Source organism: Magnolia sinica, chromosome 3 (genome assembly GCF_029962835.1).
Source record: "Magnolia sinica isolate HGM2019 chromosome 3, MsV1, whole genome shotgun sequence".
NCBI lineage: Eukaryota > Viridiplantae > Streptophyta > Magnoliopsida > Magnoliales > Magnoliaceae > Magnolia > Magnolia sinica.
In genome coordinates, this window is record NC_080575.1 from 47,474,037 (window position 1) to 47,486,140 (window position 12,104).

Here is a 12,104-nt window from a genome sequence, read left to right on the forward strand (position 1 = left end):
CGTCAGCAAGGTGACGTGTCGCCTCTCAACCCGTTGGATGCGGAATACCTGGATCTATGCTCTGATACTAAGTAGAAAATAGTTTGATGATTGTAGTATGAAGAAGAGAGGAGCAGATTGAGAGAGAAGAAGAAGAAAGAAGAGAGTTTTGGGAAAGATGTTGTGGTAGGCTAAACATGCCCTAACACATTATTTTATTATAATAGAGCATATAGTACACTGCAAGAGAGGGGGAAAGTGTGCAAATGCACTTACATTAAAAAAACTATACACAAACATTCTCTATAGTTTGCACCTTCCCTTTCATCACAGACTATTCCTCGGTCACTCTCACATGCTCTTGAAAGTTTTGACTGGACGAAGGTGGTGATAGAAGAAATGCTTGCTCTTGAGAAGAATCATACTTGGAAGCTCGTGCCACTTCCTTCATGGCATAAACCTGTTGGATGTCGATGGGTTTACACGATTAAGTTCCTTTCGGATGGCTCTGTTGATCACTATAAAGCCCGTCTTGTTGTTAGGGTCCACACGCAGACTCATGGTGTGGATTACTTTGAGACATTCTCTCTAGTGGCTAAGTTTAATTTTATTGACGTTGTGATCTCCTTGGCCGTCAATATATCCTGCTCTTGTTTCAACTTGATGTTAAGAATGCATTTCTCCATAGGGACCTTGCAAATGAAGTCTACGTGCATCAACCTTTTGGTTTTGTTGCTTCCCACAATCCTGTGCTTGTATGTCGGTTGAAGAAGGCTCTTTATAGAATCAAACGATCCCCGCATGCATGGTTTGAAAAATTTAGTCAGGCTCTCGTGGAGTTCGACCTTGTTCATAGTTATGCCGATCATTCCCTCTTTATGTGTCGTCGATCGACGGGCATCATGGTTCTCACTGTATATGTGGATGATATTGTTCTGTCCAATAGTGATTCGGTTGGACTGTGGGAGGTCAAAGAATTTCTAAAGACCAAGTTTGAGATCAAGGATCTTGGTCTTATTCGCTACTTCATAGGAATTGAAGTTAGTCGCTCCTCATCCGAGGTGGTCTTGTCACAATGAAAATATGCGCTTGATCTTCTTATGGAGACCGACATGTTAGGATGGAAACCTGTTACCACCCCCATGGATACTTCGTAGAAGCTTCGGCCGATAGTGCTCTCCTTTCTAATCTCGGGATGTATCGATGACTTGTAGGCCAACTCATTTACTTGACTCTTACTCACCCAGATCTCTCCTTTGCGGTGAGCGTTGTTAGCCAATTCATGCAAGCTCCTCGTTCTTTACATCTCACGGTTGTATGCCGCATACGTCGATATTTAAAATCAACTTTGGGTCTTGGCCTCCGCTTTCAGTCGCATGGTCATCTTCATCTTTCTGGCTATTCTAATGCCAATTGTGCAGGTAGTACTTATGATCGCTGCTCTACATTCGGCTTATGTACCTTTCTAGGTGGCAATCTTATTACTTGGAAGAGCAAGAAGAAACCGGTTGTTGCTCGGTCCTCGGCTGAAGCAGAATTCATGTTATGGCTCATTTGACATGTGAGCTTGTGTGGCTTCGCACCCTTCTTAAAGAACTTGGCTATCCTCCTTCGTCTCCTATTCCTCTTCACTGCGACAACCAAGCAGCCATCCATATTGCTCGTAACCCGGTTTTCCACGAGCGCACCAAGTATATTGAGGTTGATTGCCACTTTATTCGGGAGAAAGTTGCCTCTAAGGAAATCATCACCCCTTTTGTTCGATCTGGGGATCAGCTTGCTGATGTTCTTACAAAGTCTTTGAGTCGAGATGCTCTTCATCATGTTCGTGACAAGTTGTACATGATCAACATCTATGCTCCAAATTGAGGTGGAGACTAGAGAGTATTAGTGTATATTGTGTGTGGTTAGTGGCTCTTTTAATGTAAGTGCATGTGCACTCTTTTCCTCTTCTCCTGCAGTGTACTATATGCTCGATTCTAATATAACATTGTGTGTTAGGGCATGTTGGCCTACACACAACATTTCCCCAAACATTATTATTTCCTCTTCTTCTCTCTCTCCTCTTCTTTTCTCCACACCATAATCATCAAATCACCTTCTATTGTAATATTGTAATTTCAACATTATAAGTGAGAGCCCTAATAAGATAAAAGAGTGGGGGACATGTGGAGGCATGAGAAGTCAAGCGTTTTCACTCTCCTCTCCTCTATCTTTCTCCATTCTTCCTCTCTTTTCTCTTCATTATTTCTCTTGATTATCAATTTCATACAATTTCACATCCCACATAAGAGAGGTGATGATCATGAGCACTTCATCCCTGTCTCACAGATGGACTATTATAAAGGCCCAACACAACAAAAAGAATGGAAAGCCTAGATTTTTTAAAAGATTTTCAGGATGAGAGAGAACAAAAATAAAAGAAGGAAAAAAAAAATCATAGGATAGAAGGGAGAGAAAGATGAATTATATTGGAAACAAGTATGCTTTGATTCCATGTAAAATTATAGATTGACGAGAGAAGAAGACAACAGAAGAGAAGTGATGCAGGACAATTAACCACTTGCTTTAAAAGCTCAAACTGATAGAGCATGGCGAATTAATCCCTTTATCTCATAGCCCGGGCCCCACATCGCATGGGTTAGGAAAAGTGTTCGAATTATCTCTGATATTATCAAAATATCTCCAATATTATCTTTTTCTCCAACTCAGCGATACCGATAACACTGGTAGCGATACCGATAACGCTGGTAGCGATACCGATAACGCTGGTAGTATCAGAAATTCCAGGTATTAGAAATGCATTGCTAAGTATCGCCAACGTATCAATATCGCTAATGTAATCATCAATATTTTCAACTATGTAAATTCTAGGCAATGCTTGTATCATAAGTGTATAGACGATATTCCAATAATATCGCCAACGTAATGATATCAAAATTGTTTATTAGAAAAAAATTATTTAATTTTTCTTTTCATGGGCACATGGTTGTATGTAGTATTCAATTTGTCATTGATAATATCTCGACACTATCAATATCGTAACACGTGAGATATTGAGACCACAATCTTTCGTTTCCTTTCCAATTGTTGATGATTTCTTGGTGAAATATCATGTGTTGTTGATATTTTACAATACGGATGGATGTTTAGATGGAAGGTTGGATGTTTAAATAGGTTGGAGGGGATGGTTGAACCGATTTCTTACAATAACACGTGCTTTTAAGGCCCTATTAAATGGAAACTTGTAATATATGCTTTTTTTTTTTTGGCAATTTTTTTAATTTCTAAATATGCAAATATGGACACTTTAACATCTCCTTAAGTTTCACTGAAAATTCCATCGTTTTCCCTATGTTTCCCCGCATTTTTGGTTATCAGCGATATTATTAGCTATGTCGATATTGTTTCTGTATCCCTGGCCAACGAAACTTGTAGCGATACCAATACTTCGAACACTGGTTAGGACCTCGGCCGAACCCCCTCGTGGGCCCCACTTCACATGGGTTCCACTTCACATGAGTCACCCACTTCACACGGATGGGGCCCGCCTCACACGGGCCGCTCAACCCGAGTGTGCTCCTTCATCCGACAAGCAACCCCACTCGAGCCCGGTGTGAAAATGCCCTTGCATTAATCACCCCTGGTGAGGAGTCTCGAACACGAGACCTCCCGCTCTGATACCAGCTTGATGCTAGTAGTGTTCGAAATATTGGTATTGCATTATGTATCGCATCCTTGGGATACAGATACGTATTGGTTATCGCACGGGATATATTGTCTGTATTGAGTAATCTATCGCACTTTTTGGGAAACATGGGGAAAATGGTTGAATTTTCCAATGAAACTTTAGGGATTGTTAAAAAAGACTTTAACACACTTTTAAATCATGACATCTCAAAAAAGAAGTGCACATAATAGGTTTCCTTTGTATAGGGTCCTAAGCTGTGCGCTGTCTAACTGAATTAACGCAACTATATTCAAATTGAATGCATTATATTTAGAGTGTATGTGATGATTATTTCATTAAACACTCCTAAACACTCCTGAACTAATGCAACTATATTCAAATTGATATTTTAATAATTTTTAATTAAAATGATTTTTATTTTCCGAAAATTGGCAAGGACTTGACAAATCAGTAGACCAACCCTCACACGTGCTTGATTTCATGTTTGGAGTGCAACATTGCAAGCAATTTGGGAGAATTGGGGAAATTTTGAATTTTCCCTAATTTTCCCAAAATCAAACCACCTACACTCAAATTTCAAAAATAAAGTGTTTGTAATGATCATTTCATCAAATACTCTTAAATATTTCGATATTAGTCTCAATTGATGGCTGGTTAAAGGAAACTTTTGAAAAAAACATGGAGAACATGAAGAACCAATGGATATCGAAATCAAAGCTCCAACTCCATGATTTTTCATGCAAAACATGAAGAGGCAATGGATTTATAACCATTTGATACTGATTTAACATTATTATTATTTTTTTAAAAAAGGATCGAAAATTGAAAATGCTCTCTACATCGAATGTGGGATATATCGGCACTACCTGTGCGTTTCGTATCGCACAAGTGGGATACAGGATATATCGTGGGATATATCGGCCGATATCGTCGATATTTAAAACATTGGATGTAGGATAATTAACCACTTGCTCTAAAAGCTCGAATTGATAGAGCATGACCCCACTTCACATGGGTCCCACTTCACACAAGCCACACGCCTCACACGAGCCACCCGCTTCACACGGATGGGGCATGCCTCACACGAGCCACCCGCCTCACATGGGCCGCCCACCCCAAGTGTGCCCCTCCATCCCACAAGCAACCCCACTTGAGCCTGGTGTGAAAATGCCCCTGCATTAAGAAGAGAAGAGAAGAAAGATGGGAGAAGAGAGGAAAGGTCAGTTAGTGTTGGACGTCACCCTCTCTCAGTTATATTAATAATAAAAACTCAATATGACAAAAATACCCTTAACAACAAAAGAGAAAATACCCTATGCATCCTAGAGAAATATAAACAACTAATAACAAGAAGACATAACTTAAAACAAAGTCTAGGTGGTTGTATAGTGGTATGACCCACATCTCCACATTTGTTAATAGTTAGAATTGTCCTATCAAGGAAAAATTTGGAACATTGCCTATCCCTAGCAGCGCACAATGTATCAATTCTATGGATCACGGAATTGTTGACCACAATCATAGAAACTAAAACGCTGAGCATATTGCATCCTTAGGTCAAGGATCGCATAATTTCTTGTCATTATATGTAGAGTGTCATCGATACATTAACATTTAACAGTTATTTTTTCATGCATATGTCATGAATTTTTGCAACATCAAGCAATTTATTCTTCTTACTCAAGTTGATGGGTAGCAAATGTTCTTGAATGGAAGCTACTGTTTTGGAGGCTCTTCATTCTCTGTCTTCTCAAAGTGACTGGGCATATGATGATGGCGACCCTTGCATCCCAGTTCCTTGGGAATGGGTGAATTGCAGCTCTAGTACACCACCGAGGATTACAAAAATGTAAGATCTTCATGACTTGTTTTAGCTATAAAAGTGTTGGTTTCATTTGGGGAATTGAACAACTGTATTACATCAAGCATTTAATATTCAAAATTTCATTCTATCACCTGTTTGTGAAATCTGAGGAATTTAGATTTGCCTTCTCTACTCTATCAAAAACTTCATTCTTGTATTAAATATAAGTTGTATGAAGTGCTTGTGTCACATGAAGTAGTTCTTAGGCTGAGATGATCAGAAAGACAAGGGATTCACCTCATGCATAATTACAGGGTAACTTTGGGGCTATATCAGTTCCTTAAGCATACAATGGTTGCTACAATACAGTGTGGGAACGTTCATATTGACTTGATCAATAGTCACTGCTTGTACTTTTTTACAGATTGTTACACCATCTAAAATTCTGAAACCAAGAATGGAAAGTATTATCAAAATCACTGGGCTGCAGTTTTAATAACAACAAGAACTAATGAATTAGTAACTTGAATACCCTCAGTTGACTTAGCATAGTTCTGTAGGTGTTTTGAGGTGCATCTTTTGGAGTGAACTGTTGTGAGAAACTTCGAGTAGGGGTCATGATGCAGTTAGAATAATTCTGATGAGGACATCTGAGCACCGGTTAGAGTATAGCAGAGGAGGAGGAGATCTTTGACCCCAATTCCTGCATCTCTATGGTTAGATGATCATTATATGGTACCCAGATCTAGGATGTAGCCGCGTTGAAAGACCTCACATGTATATTTATGCATCTTTGAAGACCCTACGCTGGGAGGATGCATTGGGCTGCATGTAGGAGCTCATTGAACACATCTAGACCATTGGATTGAGTGGATGCTTTTATCGGAACATTGGATTTCACGCATTGGACCATTAAGACCTTTGTCCCATCTTGGCCGTGGACATCAAGGGACATCACTTTTAGTTGTTTTCTTAGTTATTTTGTGGGTTTTTTTTTTTTTTTTTTTTTTTTTTTAATGTTTTAGTTGATTTAGGAGGTATTTTGGACATTTTTTAGCCATAGGGATATTTTTGTAAAAAACACCCCAAAAGACTATAAAGGGGTGGGCGTGTGAATGCCCTAGAAGTATGATACATTGAATAAAAAAAAAAAAACTTTTTTTTTTTTTAGCAAAGAAAACCTCTTGTGATTGGAGTGGTGTGAAGCTATTGAGTAATTCCATCTTATATCTCTCTCTTATTCTTTTCTTTCAAGGTATTATCTATACTTTTATATTCTTTTCCCTCTCTCTACTTCCACCAACCTCCCTCTATTTCTCTCTATTCCTTTATCTTTCTTTTGTTTTCCTCTAAACCCATTCCAACCATCTCCAAAACCTACCCTAACCGTACAACCGTACGGAACCCCACCCGTGACCATACAACCGTATGGACATGACCGTATGGCCGTCTATATGGCCAGCCCCTCTCCTCATTTTTTCCCTCTTTGATCCTTGATCCTTTCTCCATAAAATCCATACCCTTAAGCCTAAATATCTAAAGCCCAATCCTAGAACCTAGATTCCCCAAAACCTTAATCATAAATCCTAACCCCTAAATCTTCCAAAATCTAATTCCCAAATCCTAACTTCCCCAATCCCAATCCCAATCCCAATCCCTAATGTAAATTCTTAATTTTCTAGTTCCTAAAATTAACCCTAACCTACCAAAACTCAAACTAGGACAAATGATTCCCTTTGAAGCAAGATTAATCCCTATGCTAGATGGAAGTTCTACCTAGTGTTTTAAATATTGACGATATTGGCCGATATATCCCACGATATATCTTGTATCCCACCTGTGTGATATGAAACTCACAAGTAGTGCGATATATCTCACATGTTTGATTCGGTGAGCATTGCCGATTTTCGATCCTTTTTTTCTGTAAATTATGTTAAATCAGCGTCAAATTGTTAGAAATACATGGTTTTTCATGTTTTGCATGAAATAACATGGATTGGGAGCTTCAATTTTGAGATTTGGAGGAGATGGGCCGAGTTACGGAAAGTTGAAAAAATCAAAATTTCCCACTTGCTCGCAAATCGGTTGTAATCCTTGTGTCCAAACATAAAATCAAACATGTATGTAACCTAATTTAGTGATTCTTCTTTTGATTTTGAATGTATTGCTTGTGTTTCCATACGTCTTCTTATATTTATAAATTATGTGAATGAACTTTGAATATACTTGCATCAATTCAGTTAGACAACGCATAGATTAGGACCCCATACAAAGAAAACCTATTATGTGCACTTATTTTTTGTAATGTTTTGATTTATAAGTGTGTGTTGATGTGTTTTTTAACAATCACTGAAGCTTCATTGAAAAACTCGACCAATTTCCCTATGTTTCCAACGACAACGATACATTACGCGATACAACCGATATATCTCGTGCGGTAACCGATATGTATCTGTATCCCAAAGGTGCGATATGTAACGTGATGCTGATATTTCGAACACTGGTTCTACCTTCCATAGATCCTAACCAATTCATATTTTTTTAAATCTACATTGCAGGTTTGTTTACAACTTAGAACGTGTTTTGTTACTTGGATTCTTTAAGTTTGTGATAGAGTAGTTTTATTTTGTGTTTTGAATGCTTTAATTAATCCGCCATTAAGTTTCAACACGTCATTCTAGGTTAGATCACTCGTCTTGCATCAAATTTTGGTATCAAGGCCTAGGATTTTAGCATAGGACTCTCATGTTGCATTTAGGGTGGATTTTCATATTGACGTGTCTAGGGTTAATAGGTTTTCCATTCTCATTACGTTGTACGTAGAGTCTCTAGTTCTTAGGTTCCCCATTAGATCCTCAATCTATGCCCACTCATACTGGGCATGATTTTGATCTGTATCCCACAATGAGTTTGGAATATCTTACTGAGGCTATCAATGCTATGAGCAACCATCTTGCGGCCCTTGAGGCCTAAGGTAGGACCTTCAACAACCAATTGGTTGTAACTAACACTCGCACAACCCAGTTGGAAGCTTCCCTCCAGACAAACCCCGACAATGGGGGAGATGACCAATCTCAAGTGGGAGGCAAAACTAGAAGAAACCAAGTTAGAGGGTGTGGAAGAGGTCGTGGCCGAGGTGTTGGCCATGGTGGGGTGCATACCTAGCCACCCCTTGGGGAGTATCCAGATCATCATGATCTTGATGAGCAAGTAATGAAAAGTGTGAAAGTTAAGGCTCTGAGTTACGGTGGTCACTTAGACTGCAAGGCATCCCTCAATTGGCTTGCAAACATGGATCATTATTTTGAGTGGTACAATATGTCCAATTGCCGTCGGGTGAGGTTCACCAAGATGAAGTTGGTCGAGATCGAGATGAAAGAGATAAGGAAAAGTACCTTTCCCTCTCTTACTGGCAGAAGCTCTTGAATTAGTGGCAATCCCTTCATCAAAGATCAATGCTTGTGGCTGATTACATTACCAAGTTTGACGAATACATGATGCATTGTAACATTGAGGACCCGTTGATAGCCCTTTCCCATTTCAGAATGGGCCTCCGATCCGAGCTTTAGCGTGAGCTCATTCCTCATGATGTGAGCATCCTAGAGAATGCACACCAAGTAGTGCAGGAACTTGAGCGGTTTTTGAAACCACAATTCGTGAGGCGATTCGAATCTTGTAAATCCAATGTCAGGGCCACTCCTTAGGGAGCTAAGCCTAATTTTAGGGGTCAATCCAGAGCCTCTACTAGTAATCAATCCACTAATAGGGATGTCAAGGGTCTAGTACCAACTCGAGGGTTGGTGAACAAAAGTGGTGTTATAACTGCCAATGATATGATCATTTCGCACACTAGTGCCCTACGAAAGAGCGAAATAAGGCCCTTGTGATTGGCGAGTTTGAAGAGGACATGGATGATCAGGGCGATTTCGAAGAAGAAGAATATCAACCTGAAATTGGTGCTAATGATGAAGAAAGTTGGAGTTGAGACCATGCCACCTGCAGTTGTCAGATGCACCTTGGCCCAGGCTAAAGAGAATGATGATTAGCACGGGAATTCAATTTTCCATACATCAATTGTGGTGATAAAAACTACAAGGTGATAATTAATAATGATAGTTGCACTAATGTGGTCTCCGTTAGCACCATATCTTGTTTGGTTTTAAAACCTGCACCTCACCTTCAACCCTATCGAGTTGCATGGGTTGATGCGTCCTCGATACCGGTTTCTTAGCAGTGTCTTATTCCCATTTAGTTTGCTTCTTACAAAGACACTCTGTGGTGTGATGTTTTGCCTATGGACGTAGGCCACATTATTTTGGGCAAACCTTGGCTATATGATTGTGATGTGACATTATTCAACCGTTCAAATATAGGTTCATTTATGTGTAAATGTAAGAGAATAAAGTTAAATCCTCTTTCGCCCAAAAGCACCTCGGAAAAGAAGAAGGACATTAAGAAGGGTGATCCTAAAGAAGTGAGGAAGTCCCAGCCTAAGTCTTTTTGCATAATAAATGCTAAGGAGTTTGAAAGGGAGACTAAAGTTGATTCGGTGGTGTTTTCCCTCATGGCAAGAGATGTCACACTCGGGATTAGTGTAGGGTTGCTACCTAAAGTGATTTTGTTATTTGAGGAGTTTAGTGATGTTTTCCCAAAGGACCTACCGGATGAGCTTCCACCCATATGGGACATTCAACATGCCATAAATCTTGTTCCTGGGTGGAATCTACGAAACCTTCCTCACAACCGAATGAACCCCGTGGAGCATGCGAAATTGAAGAAGCAAGTGGATGAGCTTAGGAAAAAAGGTTCATTCAGGAGAGTTTGAGTCCATGTGTCGTGTCAGCCTGCTCACCCCTAGGAAAGATGGCACTTGGCGCATGTGCGTGGACAGACGGGCCATCAACAAGATCACGGTCAAGTATCGGTTTCATATACTGCGTCTTAACAACATGTTGGATATGATGATCGGTGCCACGATCTTTTCCAAGATTGACGTCAAAAGTGGGTATCACCAGATATGTATTTGTACAAAAGATGAATGGAAAACAACTTTCAAGACGAAGGATGTGCTAAACGAGTGGCTTGTCATGCCTTTTGGCCTGACTAACACTCTAAGTACGTTCATGAGAGTAATGACCCAGGTATTATGGCCCTTTATGGGTAAGTTCCTGGTGGTATATTTCAACGACATTCTCATTTATAGTACCTCTAAAGAACAACACCTCCACCACTTGAGGCAAGTTTTCGGGGTCCTTCAAATAGAGAAGTTATATGCCAACTTGAAGAAGTGTTCTTTCATGTCCGACAAAGTTTTCTTAGGGTTTATTGTTTCATCTGAGAGCATGTCTACGGATCCCGAGAAAGTTAAGGCTATAGTAAGTTGACCTGAATTGCAAAACATTCATGAGGTGCGTAGCTTCCACGGTTTAGCTACCTTTTATAGGCCGTTCATTCGAGGGTTTAATTCCATTATGGCTCTCATTACGGATTGCATTAAGAAGGGAGAGTTCAAATGGACTAATGCAGCCTCCAAAGCATTGAAAGAGATTTAACGCAAGATGATTGAGGCTCCTATCATGCGCCTTCCTGACTTTTCTAAAGTGTTCGAGGAAGCATGTGATGCATCTGGAATAGGGATAGGTGGAGTGCTTAGTCAGGAAGGGCACCCTGTTGCCTATTTTAGTGAGAAGTTGAATGAAGCGAAGCAACAATATTTAACCTATGACAAGGAATTCTACGCGGTAGTCTAATCTTTGCGACATTGGTGACATTATCTACTACCACAATAGTTTGTCTTATTTTCTAATAATGAGGCCTTGAGATACCTCAACTCCCAAAAGAAATTAAACCCAAGGCATGCCAAGTAGGTTGAGTTTCTCCAGGAGTACACCTTTATTATGAAACACAATGCCGTGGTCAGGAACAAACCTGCTGATATCCTTAATGGTTGAGTGGCGTTACTCCAATCAATGAGCGTGGAAGTTACTAGGTTCGAACAATTGAAAGGAGAATATTCTACATGCCCAGATTTTGGGAAAGCGTACATGTTGCTTTTGGGTGACCAGTTGAGGAGTGAGAGTGGGTTTGTCCTGATCGATGAGTTTTTATTCAAAGGTGATAGACTCTGCATTCCCTGCACCTCCCTTCGGTATTTCTTAATTTGAGAACTTTTTAGTTGGTCTTTTCGGTAGAGACAAGACTATTGCCCTTGTCAAGGATAGGTTTTATTGGCCTAGCTTCAAGCGAGTCGTGGTCAAAATCATCGAGCAATGTAGGACTTATCAACTAGCAAAGTAGAAAAGGTAGAACATTAGATTATATAAGCCCTTGCCAATGCCACATGCCCCGTGGTAAGATATTAGTATGGATTTCGTGCTTGGGCTACTTAAGACAATCAGAAAGCACGATTTCATCTTTGTGGTGGTGGATCGTTTATAAAAAAAAATGGCCCATTTTCTCCCATGTTCCAAAATGTCTGATGCCTCCAACATTGCCAATTTTTTCTTTGGAGAGGTGATTCACTTGTAGGATTTACCAAAGACCATTGTGTCTGATAGAGATGTGAGATTCTTGAGTTATTTTTGGAAGACACTTTGGCATATGATGGGAACAAGACTTCAGTTCTCGTTG

The 12,104-nt window shown here is 39.8% G+C and overlaps 1 protein-coding gene across 3 annotated transcripts in view; it reads left to right on the plus strand.

Moving 5' to 3' along the window:
- The window catches only part of LOC131239903 (probable LRR receptor-like serine/threonine-protein kinase At1g67720), a 73,238-nt gene that overhangs the window by 24,172 nt on the left and 36,962 nt on the right, over positions 1-12,104 (plus strand). For all 3 annotated transcript variants that reach the window (XM_058237821.1, XM_058237820.1, XM_058237822.1), the window contains exon 4: positions 5,387-5,519. In XM_058237821.1, the coding sequence (XP_058093804.1) occupies positions 5,387-5,519 (133 nt within the window). The remainder of the gene's footprint in view (positions 1-5,386; positions 5,520-12,104) is intronic.